Genomic DNA, 25,988 nt, shown 5'->3' on the forward strand with positions numbered 1-25,988 from the left:
GTTTAGAGGTATCTCAGTGATTAAGGTGTTGGGACTACTAATTGGAAGGTGCCGAGTTCAGGTGCCACCGTCACAACGTTGTTGCTGTCGGGCCCTTGAGCGAGGCCTTTAACCCTCGACTGCTCAGATGAGATAAAATGCAAGTCGCTTTGGATAAGGGTGTCTTGCCAGATGCCGTAAATGAACCTAAGAATAACTTGACATCTCATTTTGATTAGGGCTGCAACAACTAATCGATAAAATCGATAATTATCGATAATGAAATTCGTTGTCAACGAATGCCGTTATTGATTAGTTGGGCTGCTCACGTCACTGAGGCGCGCGACCACAAGATGCACAAATACACACAGATACACAGCCGCTCGCGCAATGGAGGTTACAGAAGCGTCTGCAGGAAAAAGCACGCGCCCCGAGTCCTCCAAGGTTTGATAGCAGTTCACATTAAATGCCTTTTAGAAGACGGTAACCTGCACGCTTTGCAAGACCGAGCTTTCATGGCATGTCATGCACGAACACTTAAACAGAAAACATGTTGGTGTTACGGATGGCAAAACGTCAGCAGGTTCAGTAAAAACTCTCTCTTCATCGTGTAAAAGTTGTATAGTTTAAGTGCTTTTGTTTAAACTGTTTGCTAACTTCGGGACAGTCGCGCTAAATCTGTTCACGAGCTACTCACGAGCATCACATTGCGCAATCACCTCATGAGCAATAGTGATTAGTTAAATGGCGCTACTTTAGATTAGCTTAATTTACATGGTGCGAATAACAGTAGAAGATGACATTTAGTGATTGTTGTGGTTTTCAGCGAATGCAAATAACAGTATATTTGTGACTATTAGCTTTCTGCATTTCCACAGTTTTTTTTTATAGTCCACTACAAAGTTAACTTGTAATTTACTGTGGTTTTACTTATGCATACATTATTTTATTATACAAAATTACATTATTTTAGCTGTTTATATCTTATCAACTGAATATATTAGTGTATTTTTTAAACTATATATATATATATATATATATATATATAAACTGTATATATTATATACTACGTTTCATTTAAGGTTTCAATTATCAAAATTACAAATTATTAAACTCTAGATGTGGCTTTTGCATTTTTAAAAGTTTAATTTTATTAATAAATAATACCTTGATTTATGTTTTTTTTTTATAGTTATAAGCAAAATATCAAATTCAAAAAGCGGTTAGGTTTTATCCGATTAATCGATTAATCGAAAACACAATCGCCCAACTAATCGATTATCAAAATAATCGTTAGTTGCAGCCCTAATTTTGATACAGGTTTGTTCTTCAAAACCGTAGCTGACCCTCATCTTAAACCCTCACAGGGACTATATCTTTCTGTGACATCACCTTTATTCCTGATTTATTCCTGATTTCCTCAGAGTCACACCCCTAATTCACAAGTAACTCATTAACTCCGGACGTGTGTCCTTCTAGGAGTCACTGCCTCTTTCAAGGACATTCCTGATTCTGAAATCCTAATATTTGGCCAGGCTGGGTAGACAAGGTGTTCATGCTCAATAAACACTCACGAGCTCACGTGATGTAAAAGAGCAAGGCGGTGTGGAATGTGAAAAACGCAGCCCTGCTGTAATCCACAGGCCGATTCGAGACTCTGTCTGTCTCTCTCTCTCTCTCTCTCTTGCTCGCTCGCTCCTCTGGGGCTGCTGAACTGAGACTCTGTGCTGTCGAGCTTCCTGGCACACTCGCTGCAGCCGCTGGCTTTAACTTTGAGTGCAGAGCCAAGACGCAGCGTGGCCCGATGTAACCCACGGCGAGGGTGCACTCCACATGTCCACAGAAAAGACAACACATCCGACATTAACAAACAATTCAGACTTTTTTATTAATATTAGTAAAAAAAAATCTTGAACACTGCCTTTTTTTTCCTTATACCTCTCAGGTACAAAAAAAAGCAGTCCGAACTAAAGAGTGTAAAAGAAACCAAATGTCAGACACTGAACCGAGAGATACTTCAATAATACTTCACAGTAACAGCTAGGGATAAGCTCTTTATGATCTCTGGGGCCAGCTGTGTCCAAACCAGTAAACACCACCAAATCTTCCGGGTCCAAGCTGTCCCAAAGAAATAACTGTGATTTATGTCGGCACAGGCACACATCGTTACAGTACGTTTCTGCTGTGCAGCACGGTACTCGTAAGCTTTAAAGATGGCCAGGGGGTAAAGTTTTTTTTTTTTTCCGCCAACGGAAACACCATTGATGCTCATTTACACAGCAAGAAGACAGTTTTTTTTTTTTTTTGGGACCCAGAAGACCTCCTAAAACACTCGTCGCTACTCAGGAAGGAGATATGTCATCACCTCAGGAACTCATCTCAGCAACTCAAAAACCTCTCTGAGCAATTGGGAGATCATTTCTTAAAACATCAAACCGTTCTCGGTAACTAGGAGACAATACATCGAGACAACCTCTCTGGAGAAATGAGAGACAATATCAAGACAGCCTTTCTGAGCAATTTGGAGACAGCCTCAAGACAGAATCTATAAGCGATTGGGAGACAACATGAAGACAGAATTTTTGAGCAATTGGGAGACAACCCTAAGACAGAATATCTGAGCAATTGGGAGACAATCTCAAGACTGCTTCTGCGAGCAACAGGGAGACAACTTTAAGACAGCCTCTCTCGGCAAATGGGAGACAATCCTTTCTCAACCACCAAAGATTTATCTCTGCAAATGGGAGACAGTTTGTCTTAGACACTGGGGCTTTTCTGAGCAACTACTAGACACCTTCATGAACACCCTTCTCTGCTCTCAACAGTCCTCTTTGAGGAAAGTCTTGGGGAAACCCTTTTGCAACAACTTAGGGTGAGCAACTCAGAGACCTATTTCAAGTACGCTTTAACACATTTCGGTCAGAAGAACCAAACCTAACTTAATTTCAGCAGTAGTACTAGGAACTGTTTTACTTCCTCTGCCAGAGGAGATAATATTTTGCCATTAAAAGGCTTACTACAGTAAACACTTCCCAAAATAACACTGAACAAAACATTCACAGACCAACAAGGCCTCTGCTGTGGCATATTTGAAAGGCCTGCATTCAGCTAAAAACCCCTGGGTACAAGTGTGTTTTATAATATTGGAGGTGCAACTTCATCACAAACAGAAAGTAAAAAAGTGTGCATCAATTCTTTAAAACACACTTGAATGACATGAGTTTTGTGAACACACCATTGGTGTGTTATGAGTGCGACTTAAAAAATTAGTTTTACCAAACTAAAATTATTCAGGCAAAACCGCTACTATAGCAGCACAGGTTTTGTTTAGGAGCTCTCGAATTCCTCAAAATCTTATTTGCTTTAGAAATAGTAACTTCATGAAATGTTAAAGTGCCTGACTGATTGCAACCACGTCCTTAAAAAGCCAAGATCTCCCACTCGGCGACTGACCTAAACAAACCTGACAACAGGATTTCTCAGAGATGTCTTTGCTAGAGATGAAAGGGAAAAAATAAGATTCAATTATTTATCGCAGTTCTTTTGTGTGGAGATTCATGTATCTCCACACTGATTATAAAATAATTTTTTTTAATTAATTAATTCATTCATTTATTTATTCATCTTCGACACCGCTTATCCTGTGTACAGGGTCTGGAGCCTATTTCAGGAGACGAGGTAGATCCTGGGCAGAACGACAATCTATCGCAGGGTGCACACATGCACACACACACAATGGGCAAGTTGGGAACGCCAAATAACTTAATCTTAGGTTTGTCTATGGACTATGCGAGGAAACCGGAGTACCCACCAAGCATGTGGAGAACATGCAAACTTCACACACATAGACCTGAGGTGGGAACCAAAACCTTGACCCTGGAGGTGAAAGGCCACTGTGCTTACCACTACGCCACCATGCCGCCTTTAATTTAAATAGGGTAAAGAGTTGCGGTTTCTCTATAATCCTATAGGTGGTACTGTATGTCTTAACTATTCACACATTAGTAGCATAGCGTCCCGTGTGGTATGGGTTTAGAATTGCAACAAAATCAGAAAAACATTTTAATATCACTTTGAGAGAGTTTTAAAGTTTTAATACTTTCAGAATCACAATACAGAGTGAATCAGCTATTAAGATGATGTCATATGGATCAAGATGAATGCATCCTTAGCATTCACCGACACCTGCCAGTAATGACAAAGTTGACATCCTAGATGACAAGATGCTGCGTCTCTCTGATGCATTCAAGTAGAAAATACTTACATTATTTAGGTTTTCTGATGAAGAAGCACCCAACAATAAATGCCATAATTCCTCACTATACTATAAAATGTCGGTTTAAACATCATCTTCATAAACGTTGAAAGTGAAATAAATTGAAAGGCATCGCAAGATATCTATTTGTGAATTAGTTCCAAAGATGCGGAAAATACAACGAGACGATTTGTGTAAGAAAATCGTGCAAAAACATGTGCAGGTGCAAAGGGCGATAATTTTATTACTATATGAGTTTTAAAAAAATATATATATATATATTACCAAATAGACAATTTATTCACTAAAACCCTTAAAAGTATGTGATGGATTATTTATTTTTTCAGTCAAATCTACAATAATTGAACAAACTCTAGGCATATTGTCTCAACCAAAGAAAGGTCAAGACACGCCCCTGGGGGTGGGACTTAAGTTCTAGAGAGCATCCGATTGGATGAACACAAGACCAGTCCAGAATGAGTCATCAAATATTTGTTATTGTTTTTTCTATCTCCTTTAAGAGAAGTACAACACTGCTGTTTTTGTCTCTGTTTTAATCAACATAAAAGTATTGATTTGTTTGCATAACCATAAGTTTTTATATACATATATAAAAAGCTCAGGTATAATTTGTGTTCCAGTTCCAAGCTATAAGGAGTAAATCCCTGCTGCATAAGCTAAGCCTCCAGGAGAGCAGAGGAAGGTGGCTAAAGCTAACAAGCTGTCAATGAGGGCAAAGCAGCTGCTCATTTCCTTAGCCTGCTTTCTATATCTGAGCCCAAGAAAGAACAAATATTAAACCTTTTTAAAAATAAATTCACATGTATACATTTCCGTCCTCGGGAAGCTTTTCATCTGGTAAAACAAACCAGAATGCGAAATATACAGTAACTTATTAAAGTGTACGAGAATGCTAGCAGGAGAAGAGCTAACAGTAAAGCTGTCAGACTTTAGCCAGCTGTAGCTCTAGGTTGTCGGCAGGTTTACCGGGAGGATTAGCCAAGGCAAAGGCACGAACAGGTTAATTCCGCCCTGTGATAAAGCACCGGAGTATCAAACTTACCCAGTGCCACCTCGCAGGCTTTGCGCAGCTGGGAGTGATGCGCCTTCTTCACCTCCTTATCGGCCAAGATCTTCTCCAGAGCTCGGGTTAAAAACATGTTTTTCGTCTTTTTGCCTTCATACATGACGCGGTGGAAAAGCTCCGAGGAGAAGGTGGACCGAAGGAGGAAAAAGCCGTCCCTGACACGCACCGAAATGCCCTTTTCGAAGCCGCCTGTATGAGCTCAGCCCGAGGAGAGAAACATAAATAAAAGCAGAAAGGTGCGGAAGAGAGGAGAAAAATATCCTTCAGTTCTCCATTAGCAACCAGCCTGCGCCATGTTGGGCGGAAATGACGTCACGGGGAAGGCGAGCGAGCGAGAGAGAGAGAGAGCGCGAGAGCGAGCGCGCGCGCGTCTTCTCTTAACGTTTTAGTTGTCTTAACAAATTTAGAAACAATGTAGAAAAATGTTATGACGTCAACCCTCCCTCCCTCTCTCTGTTAGTTAATTAATGAAACTTAAAACAGAAAAAAAAGTTATGACATCACGGTCCCCGCAATGACGTCATAGCGGTTTTGCTATTATTAATTATAATAATAATAATTAATACACAATTAAATACATAAATATACTGTAGTTGCAAGCAACGATAAGCAGGCCCAAGCACCTGCGCCATCGCCCGGCAACCTGAGGATGCACCACACAACCTGTGACCTGAAAATGACCCGGATACTGCAAAAAGCATCACAATATGATGTCACCCAGGAACCTATTAGCCAATCTTTTAGCCAGTTTTTAAAAAGCTTCTTTTTTTTTTTTAGCAAACTAAAATATCTGACTTCATGTTGAGTTGAGCCCATGACATGCACAATGAAAATTGTGTGTACAGAGTTTCATATAAATACGTGCAAGTGCGTATGAGCTATGCAAGTTTTTTAAGAATTTTAAGGCCCCCAAAAGAACCCGGATGTTTGGAAATAAATGTCCCTTCATACACTATTATGTAATAGAGCCGTATATAATATACAGTATATTTAAATGTACTACATATCCTTTTTTCAGAAACCAAGGGCACAAGAAAGTATATAACCTAGCTGGGGTGTCACACAAATTTGGGAGCACCAAACTGCATGGCTATGGATTTAAATTAAACATTTATAACACTGTAATAAAGCCAGTCATAAATAAAATATCTATAAAGTGTATGACCTTGAGTGAAACACAGAAATGATCTACATTTTATATCGTCCAATATTAAAAAATAAAATATGAACATTTTTAATTGATGAAAACGGTTGACCATGAGCTCATCATACAGCTTGATACAGCATGATTAATTAGTGTGATAAGCAGTCATAGGGGAAATATTATATCAGACCTATCAATGTACAGTGTTTTGCACGATTAATTACAAAAGATGTTTGAATTCTGTCCAACAGTATGTAAAAGTGATATCAGTTTTGAGGCATTAAATATGACAGGTTTTATCCATGTGTAAATATGCACTCATCGCCAAAACAAACCACCTTAAATGTACATATCAGCAAATCAAAAATATGTAGTGTCCATGTTGTCAGGCTCTGTGAGTAAATAATCTTTCTTCAATCAATGAAAATCTTTATTAACAGAACTGCACAAATTTATTTATTTATATATTTTCATCTGAGTCATTAACCTGAGTGGCTTTATACACTATTATTATTCCTAACAGATGAATAAAGATGACTCAATGTATGCAGTATAAGAGAGGAGCATGAACACAAAGATGAGTCAGGAGCGGGGAGCGTTTCTGTCAAGGTCACAATGTTTGGACATAGAAAGCTGTTTTATCGCATTATTATTTTAATGGTGGATATTTTTTTTCTTTGAGGTCAAAACAGGGAAGAACAGGCACATCTTAATAATAAGTAAAGATGTAATTATAATTATGCCAGAGTCTTCTTGAATTCCTGATTCTGATTGGCTGGAAGATGTCAAAATATTTTCCCAAATGTATAACAGCAGCTTGGATGATACCTCATCATTTCTATGTTAACAACTCAACACAGGCACTTGTACAGTGGAACTGTAAAGTGTTTTATGAGGAGCATTCAAGTCAAACTGGGACTTCAAGCACAGTACAGTAATGAGAAAACATTTGAGCAGTGCAAAATGTTTTAAAACGTTGTGACTGACGATCCCGGCAGAGGTGGCTCTGGTTTAATCAATAAAGGTGTCCTGTTTTTTTTTTTTTTTTATAAGATTATGCATAACCTCTGCACCACTTACACATTACAGGAACTTTGATGGCAGTTATTGCCACATCCACCATACAATCCTGACCTCACTCCAAGCTGTTTCCACATTGGGCCATTAAAGGAGTTCTGGGAGGGCAGATAATCAAAAGTCTAGGAACTAATTCATATCAAATACCTACCTTTGAACAAGATTCAATGCAACTATAAATAAATGAAAAGTACATTTTGCTTTTTGAATTTGATGATTGTTTTCCTACAACAGCATGTTCTCGGATGATTGATTGCTCTTACACTAAATTCACTCTGGAGGTAAATACCGAATTTTCAGAAACCAGTTCATTTATGAATTTCATCATATAAAGGGATGACACTGCTGTCCTTTTCCTAACTTTAAAATTCTCACCAAGCAAGTACACCGACTGCTGTAAAACTCCCTGCTGCATTCTAAACACCCAGCAGTCTTTTTTTTCCTTGAGAAATGAATTATTAAAAGCAGATTGGGGTTTCAAAGGAGATGGGACTAGCCTTTCATGGGCCGGAATAAATCTGAAAGATTAGACTTCATTACGGAAAGATTACAGTACACGATCGGAGAGGGCTCATCAACTGATTTATCAAACACCTGCGTGATGTTCGGATTTATTACACAGTGCAGCAACAGCCTGATTAAATAAGTGATTATACTGTAACTTCTGCAAAACTGCAATGCTGCAGCAAAACCTTGAGCATATTAGGCTAAATCTTTGAAAATGCAAAATTTATGACATTACTGAAAATATACGGAACATTCAGTGTATATACACACACACCTATCAGCTATAACACTAAAATCACCTGTCTAATATTATGTAGGTCCTACTTGAGCCCCTCAAAATGGCTTTGCCTTATCAAGGCAAAACATGCCAAAGTAACCACACACATGAAAGTCAGGACTCAAGGTGTCCCAGCAGAACATTAACACAGAGCATCACACTACCTTCACCGGCTTGTCTCCTTCCCATACTGCATCCTGGTGCCCTCTCTTGCCCAGGTAAATGATGCCCACTTCCTTGGTACCAACCTCTCATACATTTAGGCATTTGGCAAATGCCCTTATCCATAGCAACTTACATTTTTTATTTTATTATACATAAGAGCAGATAAGGGCCTTGCTCAAGGGCCCAACATAGACAACTTGGTGGTTGTAGGATTTGAACCTAAGACCTTTCCAATCGTAGTTCAATACCTTAACCACTGAGCTAGCCCTGACCCCTCGTACCAGGAACACTCCAGAAGATATGGGTTTGTTAAAGTCCTTACACTTGCCCATTTTTTCCTGCTTCAAACACTTCAACTTTTGACACCTGAGTGTTCACTTGCTGCCTAATACAGGGTGATTGACTTGAAAAAGGCACTGAATATTATATAATAACTCTCGCTAAGACAAAGCAATCTGAACGAAACAACATACAGTATAAAGAGCTTCAAACACACTTGGAGTCGGACTGATTAGGTAGGCACCTGACAGACATCGCACCGTTTAACACCGTCCCCCTACACCCAGTCACTTGATTTAATAAGCAGTAATAAGCAGCATTTCTTCAAAGTGCGAACCCTCTTGGGTCACTAATATGTTTCAGCGAGGTAATTTCAGAAAAAAAAATGGTTGGAAGATTTGAAGGAAAACATGCAATGTGAAATTGCTGCTATTTGGGGGGAAATGTGTCTGGAAGAAAACGGAGATCACTTCCAGCATTGCATGTAATAAAATCGATTATGCATGCGTTAAATAAATATAAATATTTTTTTGGTTGAGATTGCTTCATCATAACGAAAGGTATTACATAACATTCAGGACCTGTTTTGACTGAATCACGCTGTACCTCCTGCCCCCTGACGGGTGCCACTGTGTCGAGATAATCAGTGTTGTTCATGTCACCTGTCAGTGGTTTTATTGTTATCACTGATCGTTGCAGATCGTAGCAAAACATTACCAACAGCTTTAGTGCAAAGCCCGTAAATCTTAGCCTGGCATTATAATAACAACCGTAAACTTGCTGAATATCACAGTACATGTGACAGGTACTAAGGCTCGTTCTTGCTTTCACATCCGTTGTTGGATCCACGAGAGTTTACAGACTCAATCTTCCAGCTTTACCCGAGCATCTCACCTAATCACTCACTTACACCTGCACGCAAAACAAACACTCGCCCACATTCTCAGTCACGCTACTTAGGACTCACTCTTATTTCACTCACTCACTCACTGCATAGTACACAGACTTTGTTTCTGTATCCAGCCGTTACTAAGCTCTCTGATCCCTGATCGACCTGCTGGCATTTTACCCTGGGTTTCTTTTGGATTGTTCTGGATCCTGCTAAACCCCAGTGACTGCCGTTTGGAGATCAACTGACCCTTTCAAGGTTTAGTCTTAAGCTTTTGAGATTAGAAAATAGCTTGAAATACAGTAACAAAGCAATTTGCAGAAAATATTGTTAAAGATAGTTTATTATATAATAATATTAAAGGTATAAGATTTAGTTTAAAGATATCCGGAAATTGCAAAAACACACACACACGTTTTATATATATATTTATATACACATGTTCACAAGTGGCATTCAGGTCAAACCGGGACTTGTGATGAAATTTCTTTTAAATTTATAGAAAACTTCAAGCACAGTACGCCGATAAGACTCTTTGCTGTAGTAAAACATTTGAATGATGCAACCGTTTTTAAAAAAAGGCCGTACGAATATCCATGAATATCGATCCTGGCTGAGGTGGCTCAGAGCCCACTGCAGTCGTTTCTGTGAACATTCAGCCTGATCCTTGAAAATGAACCAATAATTTTCTCATCGCCATGTTGTGGAGTGGAAGTGATGCGCCTGTCTGAGGGAACTGTACACACATTCATTCACTAACACCACAAACAGTCGCATACACCACACCTCGTACACCCCTGACCTTGCTTCAAGCCACTTCCACAAGTTCCTGGGAGGCCATCATTATAGAAATCAAGCATGGTTCTGGCGTACTGAACAAACCTTCTACCTTGAAAGTATTCAAGCACTATTGAAATGCCGGGATACATTAGTGTAGGAGGGGTTTATATTAAGAAACCAAGGGAGGTTTTCCTTCATAATTGTGTTCTGTTTTTCTTCTGCGCAATCAAAAGTCCGGGTTTGACTTGAACACTCCCCATATATACAGTATATAATATGTATAAACAAGTAAATAATATTTACACTCTTTGGTCTGTGTCCTTACATACTGTACTGCTGTAAGGTTCTTGGTTCAGCAAGTGCTTGAACTGGTCTGCTTTTGTCTCAACAGCTGTACTAGGCTTTACAAACAGAGGTACTTATAGAAAAGTGCATTGTTTTAGGGCAACAACATTACATTTTTCCTGATATTACCTGATCATGAGGTAAAGGCACTAAAATTGATGCATGATAGATATAATCATACAAATAAAAATAAGATCCAGCCAAATCTGCTCACATGATTCCAGAGTCAGTTTTTCCAAGACATATACAGTAACATTTTTGGAATATCAGCATTGACATGGTGCAAACAGCCCACAGGCACGGATTCGCACTCTAAGCTTTGGCCCAGAGCACAATAGGAAGGACAGAGAAAGAGGCAAAAGGAGACGGAGAGAAAGAGACATAATATAAATAGTGCTATTTCTTCATCCGGTGCATTTCTTTAGCAGGCCAGAGGCAATGGCCCTTACTGCCCTCATCGTCTCGGTGCAGGTCGGACCAATCAGGACCTCTGGCAAGAGGAAACCGTAATGACCTGTATCACGCAGCTCGAAGGCGAAAGCATAGGGGATGCCGTTCTTGTAGGCCCAGTCGATAGAACTCCCTGAGCTTACATCTGCAAATGAAGCGAAATAGCAAAACGCTGAAGAAATGTACAGCACAGTAACACAAAGTAATACAAAGGCTTTCGCCATTGCATCATCACTTTCTGTTCAGACTATGTAAAGCACAAGCAATCATGCACACACCACAGAGTCTTGCCATCACCTTTGCTTTATGTAAGTTCTACGCTGAATTACTGTCCTGACCATTCAGAATTGACAATTCTACCTTACAACGTAAAAAAACTACTGTAGTGTAGAATCGTGCTTAAGCTAACAAATTGCTTGATGCTACCTTGGCCACCAAAAAAGCCGCATTTGTGTTCCATCATGTAGGGCAGTTCTTAAAAGAACCAATGTTTTCTTAACAGGAGTCTTTGCCTTTGAAAAAACGGCTGATGATTCAGACACACAATGTGACATGACATCATTAGTGTCATATTCGGAAAATGCTTCAAGTCATACTCACACAGTGTTGTGGAAGCAGGTCCGTATCTGTATCTGACTCCGTATGCGGAGTAAAGGGCGCTCACAGCACTCTGAGCCGCTGTTTCCTGTGAACATTTATTGCAGATACAGTTTTACGGCTTTATAGACAGGTCACTTTAGACTTAGAGGTAGAGTTCATATTTACTATTATTTACCAGAGCGGATCTAGTCAATATGGGGAATAGAAAGGCTTGTCAGGGTTTCATTTTTCACACAATTCACAAATTGACACTTAAAAAAGCAAATAAGCATATTAAAAAAAAAGCTGTAACTCCAAGTGTAGTATTTTCTAAATTTAGCACAGTTTAAATTGCCCGAACAGTGTCAAATATGGTAAAATATATTGTATTGTATTTTATTATATAAAACCTTATTAAAAAGCCAGTGCAGACAAATGATCTTTTATTTTTCGTAACACAAAATATATATATATATATATATATATATATATATATATATATATATATAGGGATAAGTATATAAGGATTTATTTGGATGCTTGCCTGTGAATCCACTTCATCTTTAATAACCCTCCGTTAAGAGCAAGAACTAACCCATTCGTCATCATCATGAATAAATGACAAACCCTTAAAAGCAGACCTGAGGATATTTTCACTTACCACACAGTCAAAATTGGGGATGTTGCCATATTTGTAGGAGTAAGGGTACAGGAGCATCTGAGCGTAGGCATGGATGGATATGTAAGCCCTTATGTGTTTCTTGTGCTTGCGCAGAAAATGGGAGACGGCCTTCACCTCGGGCTCGGACTCGGGGAAAGGGCCGCAGTAGGTGTCGTCGCAAGGGTGTGTGGAGGCGCCCTCTTCTGCAGGAGACGCAGAGAAATGGTGATATCAGGACGGCTTTCGATCGCTTTTTTTTTTTCTTGTTTTTGCATTGGTATTTAGGGACAGTAATCACATAGTTTTTTGCTAAATCATCCACCGATTCTACTTGAAAATTATTTACAGTGGCCTTCACTGACGTAGCCTTTACAGTATGTTCCTTTACAGGAAGTGAGATGTAGAAAATAAAAATACACTGCCAGAATATATATTTACTGGAAATTTATAAAAACACAGAACTGACATTTTCCATAATTACAATATTTCTATTTAGTTCTGAATCAATAAGGCTTTAAGGTCAATAATTGCATGAGCTCAGACTTTAAGAAGTTGATTGTCTTTTATGATTAACTTTTCTTACCGTTTACTAATTTAATTTGTGTACATTGATTTCCAAATGCATTAGCATGGTCATATTATGATAAATAATAAATATTTTCTGATATATAATTAGCACATACTGTACAACTTCAATTGATTACTGTTAGCTTTATTTGCTGTCTTTCATAATTATTTTAGCTGTAAATAAGTACAGTAAAACCTTGGATTGCAAGTAACTTGGTCTGCAGGTGTTTTGCCAGACGAGCATACATTTTTAATACGAGCATAAATCTTGAATATAAAAAAATTCTCAATACTACTAAAAAAGAAATATATATATATATATATATATATATATATATATATATATATATATATATACTTTTAATACAGCTGAGTCGCACACAGAGAATATAACACCATGGCTTGCACTGACTTGAATAGAAATGGGACTGTCTTGACTTTATGGCAGAAATCTCAGAAACGTTCAGTGCTACTGATATGTTTCATGGACATTTTAAGAGAGGAGGCTTTCTGTTTATAGGATGTCAAGTTTGGTGTGTGTGCTCTAAAAATCTGGATATGGATGGTGATTTTACAAAAGTTTAAAATCAGGCGGATTTCTGTGATATTCATTTCAATGTAAACTCTGTGTTTTGTGTCAGGTACCAAACAAAAATTCGTAAGTTCTAAACGGTTTAATCAATCTTCTTTAATTTTTGCAGCGAAAGCCAGGAACCCTGGCTTTGATACAAGTGTTTGAGTTTGTATCCAAAATTTACAGAGTGCTGGCATGGAAAAAAGCAAGGTAGTTTTTTTGCTGATACATTTTCTCCACACTCTGAAACTCCATTCATTTTTAATGGAGCATGTTTGAGACGGGTTTTAAGGAAGTTAATTATTTTTGATCGACATGACTTCCAGATTAAAACTAAGCAAGCCAGTGCTGAGGGAGGCAAGGGGTTTGGCATGGGTCTAAAACAAATCCTCATAACACCAAAACTGTGCATTTTGGATGATAAATTTGTAGGAAAATAAAAATGCAAAGATGATTAATAGTTTCTTGGGAATTATTCTATTGACACAGTTACTGTATGAGGTTTTTGAATTATGTAACTAATCTATACTATTCAGTCCCTCATTATGCCCACCAAAAGTACAAACAATGTTGGTGTTTCAAGGTAAATTCCCCAGGATAAAACCTGCTAACATTTTACTGTGTCCGCTCCGCTACGATTATTAATTCTCTCAAAGAGTTGTTTCAACTGAAGTCCTGACCTCAGTAGGTAAATTTAGTGCAGGTCTGCTTTGTCTGTATCATCGGACAACACAGGCATCACTCATAATGAGCGTATATGAGCCACTTAACCAGTACTTAACACTCTGTATAAAGCGAAACTTTTTTTGCAGAGTGCGCTTTCTGTGTGTCTCATAGAATGGAATTTCATATTTACAACCTATCCATGTACAGTATAAACTAAAGCCTAAAAATATCAAGCATCACTTAAGTAATCTAAGAATTCAAAGAAATATTGCTGAATATGACTATGATCAATGTATACATAGTTCCTATGAGATACACGGCTGGAGAATTTTTACATAATTGTGGCTTAGCAACCGAACCATCAAATAAACGAGTATCACACACAAGCTTACAATAATTACATGACCCCCAGTACAGTGAGACTTGTCTTTAAGCAGAAAGATACAAAGCTTTATCACACAACTCCTGTCAGCTTAGCTTTATTTATCCAGCTAGCTAGAATAATTAACAACATAAACTGTTTTTAGTATATGTTCACATAATAGTAAAGACAACTTCATATTAAATTACTGCATGTTATGGTTAAATTGATTTATATTATCTAGCTAAATAGTGTATACAGAAAGGAATTATTAATGTGATTTAAACATCTTTTACAAATCTTGTCAGGTTAGCTTAAATATTAGCAACAGAGATATGATTTAAAATCCTCCTAGAAATCCAGTCGATATAGCTTGATTTGAGCTTATAAGATCAAGTAATTGATGCTTAAAACCATTTATTAATTTCTTTAAATATATAAAAAAAATCATGCCAGGCATTTATAATAATTTCCTCCTTAAAATCCTCTCAGAAATCCTGTCAGGTTAGCTCATGTTAGCCATGCCTAACCATATAAAGTCACAGAACTAGCATAATAAATACGACTTAAAACCATATTAGAAATCCTGTCAGGTTTGATAAGTTAGGCATAGAGGATTGTTAGAATTGTAATTATGAATTTAAAGACCTAGCTAGGCTAGCCATAGAGCTAGCACCATGATCATGACTCAAGGGAGCTAGCTACAGTACAGTAGTATTTGTAATTATGACTTATAAAAATCCTCTCAGAAATCCAGGTTGGCCAGTGTTTACTAGCTGGCTAACAGACACCTGCATAAATACATACAGTGCTATGAAAAAGTATTTGCCCCTTCCTGTTTTTTATTTATTTATATTTATCGCACTTAAATAATTTGAGCATTTAGGCTCAACATTTGAGCCAGTTTTTGACTGGAATTTTAAATCTGGTGACTGTGAGAGCATATTATTCAACCTCATTGGCCACGCATTTCCATAACTGAGATCACTGTGGTAAAAATAAATAAATAACCATATTCAATCAAGAATAATATATTATGTGGAATGATGTTACCAAATTGACACTAGCGTCTTTAATTCAAAAATTACATTTGCTCTACGTCATTGTATGTACTGTATTTTTTGTTCTGTTGAATAAATAATCTTTATTTAAGTTTTCAGGTCAGGAAGATGCCAACTTACTGCACCACTTCACTTTAAAGTTGCGGTTGGCATCGACACCGCGGCAGTGGTACTTGGCTTTTTTGGATCGTGTTTTCCTCCAAAAGCGATCCTTTGGGAGAAAGAGGGAGAGAAAGAAAAAAATTCATAAGTATGTCAGATTTATTCACGTTTGGTTCTGGGTTTTGGGTCTATTTTTAGTAAACTGTTCAGGGAACTTTACAACTCCTTTTATTTTTATTATCATTAATATTATTAATATTATTATTATGTAATCTACCCATCCTGTTTTATTAGACACATACTGTACACACATAACAGAAACATTAGGGGAATGTTTCAAAGAGACATTAGAAGAACCATCCAGGTTTACTGCTAGGATCCTAAGAAATCCACATCATTTTTAAAATTACCAGAATGTTAAGCAACACCTAGGCAAATTATTTTTTATTATGTTTTGAAAATGCTCGCAGAATCCCTTGCAGAATGGTGAACCATACCATGGTGGTGCAGGTGTCCCAAAAAATTACAATTATTTAAAGGTTACCAGAATGCTGGCAGAACGTTCTCCCAACTGTCACAGGTTACCACAAGGTTTTTTCAGTGGTTTAAAATATTTATGAGTTATGGGCATTTTAAAAGAATATTTTTCTAAAATTGGGAGAGTTTCAAAGAAGTTCAGATCATTTATAGGTTCCCTGAAAGCTGGGGAAATGTTCTCCATCATCATCATCATCATCATCATCATCATCTTCTTCATCATCATCTTCTTTTTTTTATTTAGGTTATGGGAATATAAGTAGAACTTTTTCAAAATCATAATGCACAATCCAATTCGAACATTACTGTGTAACTTTCCTGAGAAAACCAGTTCCCAGAACGTTCAGGAGTCAGGAATTATTACAGACACTAGTGTTAGTTGACTATTCAAAACACCACAGTTAAATAAACCAGTAAGGTGAAAGTACACTTTTCCAGCTGTAGTGATACCCGTCCACATTGAAGACCGGCATAATGTAGAAGTTCAGATGCTTTAGCAGCCGTCTTATGCTCGAGTCGTGTTGATAGGAGTTCAAAGCCTGTACACAGAAAGGGTAAGAGTCGTTACACACACGCACATGCACAAATAAATAAACAGAATGAAGTCTAATTTCCTCCGGAGACAGGGCCAGCACAACAGCACAAGGTCAAACACTGTCAGCTGCTGAGCCAGAAAAGTAAATACTCTGACGCAAGTCCGTGACCTTTTTTTTCAATCGTGAAGGCTGTGTCATCTTTCTTAACTATCACTTCATTGATGGGCGACATAATTCAGTTAATCTGCTCATTAATCATCTTGCATATCTCTGCTATGCAAGTACATTCTTGTCTAGACATTTAAGAAAGTGTTTGGAATAAGATTTTTAAAACAATTTTAAACTCTGATCCAAATCTTTAAAATCGAGAATGACTTTTTCAGCAAGAACACCCCTGAACTTTGCCAGCAAGAACAGTATATTTAAACGGATTTTTTTAATGTAAAGTATATTTTTAAATGAAGCACAGAATTATATTGGTCTGCTATTATAATTACCAGTCTTCTTAATATAACAGTTATTAAAAAGTTCTAGCAAAAAAACAAACAAACAAACAAAAAACAGTTTTCTTAAAAAATATCTTTGGTGTAATGTCTAGGTGCTTGGTTGATTTGCTGGCTGAATAAAGTAAAGACAGCTCACTATGGTTTAACTTTCATTTTTTCCGTTTTCAAATTCTTAGATGTTCCAAGGCCTCATATTTAGCAAAGAAACAAATATTATACAATATATAAGGATGAGTGAAAAATTATACACACTTTGTATATTTTAAAATATTGCCATCTTATCAGCACTTTTTGTTCAGGGCTACTGTCCCCCTACTTACTACTGTCCAGGTGTGAATGTGTTACATCAGTACTTTTGTAACTGCGGTGCGAGCAAAAATGGATGCCTCACTTGTGATTTGCATGAAATAAGAGCAACCTGCAGTGATTTATTTTTTTGTGGTCTGCGAGTGTATCTGGTGCAGAAATAACTCACGGAAGAGCATAAACAAAAGCGTTTAGATGGGGAAAAAACGTCAAGGTTGTTGACGACCAACTCCGTAACCAACAGCACCACAACATACTCCGAGAGGTCCCATGGAGCCATGTTCCAAGGGACCACAGCCGCTCCAACAGCAGCACAAGGGGAACCCAATCCCTAGGTGGTTTCAATCCCTGTGTGGTTTTTAAAGTTATGGCTGATCAGTGTAATTAAGGTGTAAACCACATTCTTGTTCGATCATTGTTCACATAATGTAAACATTTATACAAAAAAAGAGTAACATTTTATCTCTAGAATTGTAATGTTAGGACACAATACTGTACATCCCTGCTTACTGCATTCATTATATCATAAATGATTCCTCAATACTGTACAGACTGTATATATACAGTATGAGAAAAAAGATACAATAAGTGTTGCAGAAATGAGATTCAGGGAGAGACGATGAGGGCGAGTGTCGATGCTCTGCCACACTGTGGCATAAAAGGGTACTGAAACTTCCATAAAAAAAGTTTTAATTAGTTATCAGATTATAATAAAGTGTAATACTTATTTAAAAAAGTGAAAACCAAATGAGAAAACCAAAAGAAAGAAAACAGACACGGCCATCCTGTTTATCTGATGACATAAAAATTTTTCTTCTTTTAATTCTTCTCTTTTAAACAGTTATCTGTTTCACTGACACAGACCATCTGGCACCCGTAAACAAATCTGTTGCACCGATTAACACAGAAATACCTTGTTTTAATGATGTTACACAACATTAACTCAAACTAGAATTGTGTAATTATAATTATGACATGCTGTTCTCTACCCTCCTTGATGCGTTTGTGTTATCGTGTCTTATTCACCCATTAGGCACACATTATAAAATTGTTATTAAAAAGTGAGCCATGATGTATGTAGATTATATGATTATGAACAATAATACTGAGAGCAATTATACTACTGTATGAGGGGCGTTCTTGTCAAATCTGGGACTTTTGATTGTGCAGAATAACAGAACACAGTTATGTTTAACACATACGCCTCTGTTCAAAATCTCATCACCGCATTGTGCTTGAATTCTTCTGTAGATGTTAATCAGTTTTACGCCCTCAATCACCAAAAAATTCATCACAAGTCCCAGTTTGACTTGAACACCCCTCGTACATCCTAAAGAATGATGAAAAGGGTTAAGGATGTAGCGATGGGCATGACTTAATAACTTCGCACATAGAAGCCGGCTTTTAAAAAGGATTTTATTCCCCATCAGATTAGCATCACAAGCGGGATCTGCACAACTCCTAAGGCTATTTGTCTTTAACTGAGAAACCTGAGAGAATATGGCTTTAAAGTTTCAGCAGCCTGGAGCTTTAGGGCTGTCTCAGCCGATGTGAAGTGAAACTAATGGTGTGAAGTGGATTTTACTCAGCCTGGCACTCTCTTGGCCCTCCAGTCAGTTTTGCCCCAGGAGATGGGATTATACACTACCAGTCATACTTTTGAACACACAGAAATGTTTTTTTTTATTTCTAGTAGGTTTTTACCATTTCAGATTAATAATGAAAAAAATAATACAGTATGTATATGGCTAAAAGTTTGTGATCACATGAAAATCTTATTCCTGATTTATTCCCACTTTGGTGTTATAATAACCTCCACTCTTCTAGTTAAGCTTTCCCTAGAGGGGGTTAATCTTATTTAGCCGTAAGACCATTAGTGAGGGCAGACACTGATTGTCAGGTGCGGAGGCTCCAGTTCTATCCAGTTCATCCTGATGATATTCAGTGGGGTTGAAATCAAGGACACTCAGAAACTCAGCTGGCTTTGTGTACAGGGGCATTATCACGCTGGAACAGGTTTTGTTCCTGTTAGTTCCAGTTAAGGGAAACTCTACATATGAGTGAGATGGTCAGGTGTTTTAGCCACTTAGTGTAAATAACGATTCCTCTGTGACTGTATATGGCATCTTGTTGTTAATGTTAACTTGCTGCTTAATCGAATACTGGGTACACTTTCCTTCAAATGTATAAACAAACCATGCAGCAGAAGACTCTAGGCTGATGACGGAAACCATGCGAACCGAGATAGCGGAGGACTTACTTCCTTCACAAACCACTGACAGAAGGCAGGGCCGATCCACTCTCGCGCATGAACGCCACAGTCCATCCACACGGCCTTCTTACTCGCCCAGGCACGCTTTCCTAACTGACAGGAGACGGGATTGTGATGTCATTAAGGCGGATTATGATCAGGTAAACGATGCAATGTTTGGCGTCTTCTCAATACCTGGAGCACGTAAAGGGGCCGTCCTTCGTAGGATCGTCCAATAGAAAACAAGTCGACTAGGTGTGGGTGGGTCCGGTTCATTTCGAACATCCAGCTCTGGATCTGTAAAGTTAAAACAGAAATAAGGCTGTAGGTCACCACAGTAACTTGTGGCTTTGTACCTGCAAAATCCCTTAACTGCTTTAAAAATCAAGCAACTACTGTATAAAACCAGTAAACACAATCTATTTTGAATGTATTTATTATTACTCATACTGTATATTAGATCATTTCTCTTAATTAGATACGATAAAGCATTAACATAAAACACAACCATATTTGTACACTAAGAGCTGATGAGCATGCAAAGGCATAAACACCCATTTTTTCACTTTAATACCCTCAATGCCTTATGATCATTCCTGCTAGTAAGCTACAATTATTTATTTAGCGTGTTGAGGAATCTACTGTGGCTCCTGTCAAGGCGATGAAAGAATGCTCCTGATATGAAGATTTGTGTGAGATGTTTTATTACCCGCGCCTTGTCAAAGCGAAATGGAGTCTCATTCGTCAGCATGCGGAGTGTACGCTCTGAACTGAAAAGTGATCAGTGGCTGAGTGAGTGCATCTAGGGATGAAAGAAACTCTGGGTGAGAGAGTGTGTTTTTTTTTTCTTTTATGAAAATGGAATTCTTGTCTGTTATACGGTGCCACAGGTTTATAACAAGGCATGACGTTTAGATTGAGCAGTGATGGTGTCAATCACTGCTCAAACACACTCATTCACACCCTACAGACAATTTGGAAACGGCAATTAGCGTTTCCAAATTAAACTCCATGCACACAGAGGCTGGAATCCAACCTGGCTGGGAATAAAACCCGTAATCTAACCACTAAGCCACCATGACTACCTGGAAATTCTTTATTTATTTATTCATTAAAAAGGTTGCTTGCTTTTTTTCCAATCCTTAACGCTCCAGTTCTGGCGATCTTTGTCTTCTGCTGTTGAATCTCATCCTCCATAAACCACGACATATTGTATCATGGTTGTAAAGAGTGGTTACTTGACTTACCGTAGCCTTTTTGTCAGTTTAGACAAGTCGGACCGTTCTCTTTTGACTTTTTTTGTTATTTTGATCATGGACACCCCGGCTATGGTTCATTGATTCATAGGGACTCCACTTTAAGAACCAATAATAAAGTTTGGTGTTAGTTAGTTTAGGAGAAAAAGCTTATAGAAAATAACAAACCCCTTGGCAAGATTTTTCATTCAAGGAGATGGACTGTTTCGTATCATGCTTTTTACCTTGGTTCAGGTTTAAAATAAGTTTTTTAAATGCATTTTTTTCCTCTTGGCTTCTCAATATGGACAAGGACAAAGTGCTGGGTAAGTCATTCAAACTGAAAGTCCTTTTTAAAAATGATTCCTCTAAACAGTGACTGGACTTCTTACTGAATTTTATATGAACTGCTTAGCTTTGTCACTCACCTCCTCCAGAGGATGATACACTTCATAATCGTACTGGGACACAGATCTGCGCTTTCTGTTCGACCGATACCCTGTCTGTTTCTCCATTTCTCTCTGGACGTCGGAAATCAGCAGTCTGGCAGAGGGAACAGCAGGGGGCAGAATGGAGTGAGTCACCGAAAGGAACCTTCACACAGTCTGTTGCTTTTGAGTGAGTGTGTGAGAGGAATAAACTGTGTGAGAGTAAAAACTTCCTTTATTTCTCTATATAATCCTCTGCTACACTAATGCATAATTATCCCAGGGTTGCACTAGAGCTTGGTAGAAAGTTTTCTCAGTATGCCGGAGCCACGCTGGCCTCCCGGGAACTCCTTTAATGAAAAAAAAAAATGGAAATGGCTTGGAGAGATGTCAGGATAATACAGGGGATGTGGGAATAACTCTGAGCTGAGTTCCTGTTACATGGACGTGGTGTCAGTGAATGATTGTGTGTACAGTTTCCACAGGCAGATGCATCTCCTTTGTAAGTTGGCCACAAATTATCCGTTGATTTTTTAAGGATCAGGCGTTCCGCTCGTGGGCTCTGAGTCGCAGGACTCACGGAAGTATGGTACAGCCTTCTTTAAACGTTTGCACCATTCAGATGTTTGTTCGCGGCTCAGAGTCTCGTCACCGTACTGTGCTTGAAGTCCTCTTTAAATGTCGATGCAATTTACACATTTATTTACAAGAAATGAAATAACAAATCCCGGTTTGACTTGAACGCCCCTCGTGTATACAGTAGGTCTGTTTATTTGTCACTGTACAGGATTACATCTTTACATTTTGTGAATTTAATCAGTAAAATTTTTAACCAGATTCTTTTAATATTTACAGATTTATCTGTGTTCACTCACAGAGCCATGTGAGAAATACTATGCAAAACAAAAATTTCATTGCTATTACATTTTGAATCAGATAAATTCTCCATTGATTAATTAATGATAAATCATAAACATCCATACTAAATACATACAGGACAAATTTGATATGAGTTCACGCTTTCATGCATTTCACATTAGAGGTCATACCGTATATCTGAGGTTAATTTATTGGTATTTCTTGTCATTGCCTTTTAATTGCTTTAACCTAGACGTCCCAAAACAAGAAGCCATCGATGAAAGTAAGGCTATCCAAAAAAGGCTATTCCTACAGACAAATGACTGATGGGTGGAATGATACGTCGAATGTCTGCTGAAACAGTGTTATGTCTCGTCCTCGTGCATATCATGGGCCTGCAATAATCTTAGATACCCCAAGAGGACAGATATTAAAAAAGCGAGACTGGAGGATTGTCTTACTCATGCTGAATGTGCGCCCGTCCAAGCAGACTTTTGAGACGTGCTGTCCTGTTTCGTCCCACGTGGACGTCTACCGCTTTGCCCTCGAGAATAAGGTTCGAGCTGCTGGGCTGCCAGAGGTCCACCTGCACAACATCATCCAGTCAGACAATGTATTATTGACATCAAGGTTTAACTGACATTTTATTGCTGTTCCTTTAAAGCTGCAATCAGATGGCCAAGGACACGGCTAATGGAAAGATTGAGAGAGAGAGAGAGAGAGAGAGAGAGAGAGTTTGTGTATGTGTCCATATGTGTGTGCGCACATGCACGTGTGTCACTGCTAACGAGCCACACAGCCACAGCAAATTGAAAACATATGGTGGAAGCCCTGTAGTATTTCATGTCTCTCTTCGGAAAGAGGAACACCAACTCTGCAGGATCACCGTCCTCGATTTACCAGCTCTGAACTTGAACTTAAGAAAGCTACACAATGCCAGAACCAAATCATAAGTGTTTCGTTAAATAAAAGGGAACAATAATTTTTTTTTGGAAAATGAATATTTGTGTCTTCAGGTTGACGTTATTTAATATTAAAGTCCCCTCCGTATGTCTAACGTGGTGTTGGTTATCAGGGCCAATACTTTTGCTCAGCACTGAAACTGTCAAGGATCTGTTTAATATTCTGATTATTAACACTTTCCTCTGAAGCTCTTAAAGCACTCAACGCATAGACAAACCTTCCAATTTGTATACAATGTGTGTGTGTGTGTGTGTGTGTGTGTGTGTGGCATGGACTTGTCCTCACTTTTCCCCCAGCACTAGCTTCACCAGCTGCATCCCATTTCAATACAGCAGCATGTTTGCTTACACACTCACCTTTTACCAGAAATACTTTTCACTGGAGGAAGTCTAGCATCGAGGTTGTTAAAGTCCTACGATAATCTTGTCCCTAAAACAGCTACAGTCTTGGTTTAGGCCGTGTCCTGGATCAATCACTTGACGGACCATAATTACAGATAGATCTGTAATTTTTAAGCGGTATTAAGCTTATTTTTTTTTAAAATAAACTTATTAAGACATATCACATGAGAGGGAGTGCTGTACCGCTGGATATAGACCGCAAGTGTGATATTGCTTTAACGCAACAGTTCCGCAAAAACATCATTAATTATAAATAAATTCTGATTCTATTTTTTTTTTATTTAACCAGTTATTTTTGCAAAAAAAAACAGGCACAAAAAAAAACAGGCAGTGTCAGCAGTGGCCTGAATGGTTAAGGCTCAGGGTTGAGTAAAAGGTTGGGGGTTCAAACCCTGCATCAGCGAGCTACCATAATTAAGCAGGGTCATGAACTGTATCTGCTCTAGGAGAACTTTAGCCTTGCTGATCTTGCACTCTGACCCCAACTTCCTACAAAGCTGGGAAATGCACTGAAATGTGCTGTAACATGCACGAGATAAATAATAGTTAATATTATTATATATATAAATCTACTGTAGCTTTCCCTATACATTTAATTGATTTGTTGTTAACAAGTGCTGCATTAAAGGCAAAGCTGCAACTCGTAGTTCCCTGGATACAACCAATAAAAGGTTACCAGTTGGAATCAAACTGAAATTTTAATAAAAAAGTCATTGTGAGACAAACAACACGAGTATCATTTTTATTTTGCTTGGTTTAAATGAAAGCTATCCAGAAGAATCATTGACTTTAGTACAGACACCAGATAGTTTTCTTTGTATTTTGATTATTCATAAGTGTTGGCAGACCCAAAGACAAATAAGCAACCTTTAAAAACACAAAATAAAAAAATAAAAAACAGACGTACTATGCAGTGAATATTAGAAATTTGAAAAAAAAAAACCTATTTATATTAATATCATGATTTTTTTATGATTACCACTTTTTCACTTGATTTTTTTATTTATTTATGTTTGCACTTGAGGAGGAAAAATTTTGTAGTTTTCTCTGTAATCCTACAGGTGGCGCACTCTAAACTTTTAACACATCGGCAGGCAGCACAGCGTCCTGTGTGGTAAAAGCGAATAATTTGCTAAGTTTGTTTAGAATTAAAACAGAATCTGAAAAGGGGAAAATTTTTGATTACTTTTAAGAGATTTTTAAAAAATCGTGTTACTGCATTAATCGCAGTACAAATCGAAACGGCACCTCGGTATCGCCAAACATCGTATCGGATGGTCCGTATTCCGAATTAGTGATATTCGAAATATCTAATTAAAACACAATAGTATATTTTTAGAAACAAAACATTTTATATAATCAAAATATAGCAGTGCAATATGCTTCCTGAAAAACACAGATTTGCACCACCGCATTTATAAATTTCTGTTTCTAACTTTATTGCATTTATTCTAAATCTTTGAGATCGTTTTATTAAAAAAAAAAGATTTAAAAGTAATTTTTTTTCATGATTATTAGGTGCAAAATGTCAATATAGGTGTGTATTATTTCTATTTCTTCGCCCAAATGATGTCCTTGCTAAGGGTGGCAATAATTCTCAAGCTGACAGTGTTATATCAATTGTTATAGACTTAGATCCTATTCTTTTAAAAGTATTTAAAGATTTCCCCCTTGTTTAAAAAAAAAAAAAGATTCATTTAAAATAACAATTTGCTGTTTATTAAGAGCAGCACAACCCTTTCCTTCAGTGCTCTCCTGAAGTACACGTCCAGGCCAATAAATCACACGTGTTGTTACAGGCATTGATCACGTTTGTCCACCTGCCACAATAAACCACAGTATATTCACTAGATTGACTGTGCAGCTACTATGGCCGAATCCGACCTTGAAAATAAAACCTATAAGAAGAAAAAATCCCCACGAACTGCTTCGTTCTTCAACAGTGTCGTGGTAGCGCAGCTCCAAGGGAATCATCTCTAAGTAAATGAAACAACCCAGAGGCAGCTGTGTAAACATCACACACATACACACTTGTCCCTGAAAAGTGGCTTCCAACAGCATACCGATTCGATTTGGGCTCAGGATCAAGGACACATTTCAAATATTTGGAAACCTTAGATGAGACAGGACACTTCTGAAAAGACTTTTTTTCCTCCAAGGTT

At 37.9% G+C, this 25,988-nt stretch overlaps 2 protein-coding genes across 4 annotated transcripts in view; both read right to left on the reverse strand.

Moving 5' to 3' along the window:
* arfgef1 (ADP-ribosylation factor guanine nucleotide-exchange factor 1 (brefeldin A-inhibited)) overlaps nt 1-5,626 on the reverse strand; it is a 64,161-nt gene extending 58,535 nt beyond the window's left edge. For all 3 annotated transcript variants that reach the window (XM_053488171.1, XM_053488170.1, XM_053488169.1), the window contains exon 1: nt 5,298-5,626. In XM_053488171.1, the coding sequence (XP_053344146.1) occupies nt 5,298-5,421 (124 nt within the window). In that variant the 5' untranslated portion in view covers nt 5,422-5,626. The remainder of the gene's footprint in view (nt 1-5,297) is intronic.
* A 4,404-nt stretch (nt 5,627-10,030) lies between these two features.
* Nucleotides 10,031-25,988, reverse strand: part of cpa6 (carboxypeptidase A6) — a 31,099-nt gene continuing 15,141 nt past the window's right edge. Inside the window, exons 3-11 of the mRNA XM_053488054.1 lie at nt 22,924-23,048; nt 21,605-21,719; nt 20,137-20,238; nt 19,951-20,055; nt 16,771-16,881; nt 15,824-15,914; nt 12,475-12,677; nt 11,835-11,919; nt 10,031-11,379 (exon numbers count right to left, since the gene is read on the reverse strand). Coding sequence (XP_053344029.1) covers nt 11,189-11,379; nt 11,835-11,919; nt 12,475-12,677; nt 15,824-15,914; nt 16,771-16,881; nt 19,951-20,055; nt 20,137-20,238; nt 21,605-21,719; nt 22,924-23,048 — 1,128 coding nt within the window. The 3' untranslated portion in view covers nt 10,031-11,188. The remainder of the gene's footprint in view (nt 11,380-11,834; nt 11,920-12,474; nt 12,678-15,823; nt 15,915-16,770; nt 16,882-19,950; nt 20,056-20,136; nt 20,239-21,604; nt 21,720-22,923; nt 23,049-25,988) is intronic.

The sequence above is a fragment of the Clarias gariepinus genome, chromosome 26 (genome assembly GCF_024256425.1).
Source record: "Clarias gariepinus isolate MV-2021 ecotype Netherlands chromosome 26, CGAR_prim_01v2, whole genome shotgun sequence".
Taxonomy (NCBI): domain Eukaryota; kingdom Metazoa; phylum Chordata; class Actinopteri; order Siluriformes; family Clariidae; genus Clarias; species Clarias gariepinus.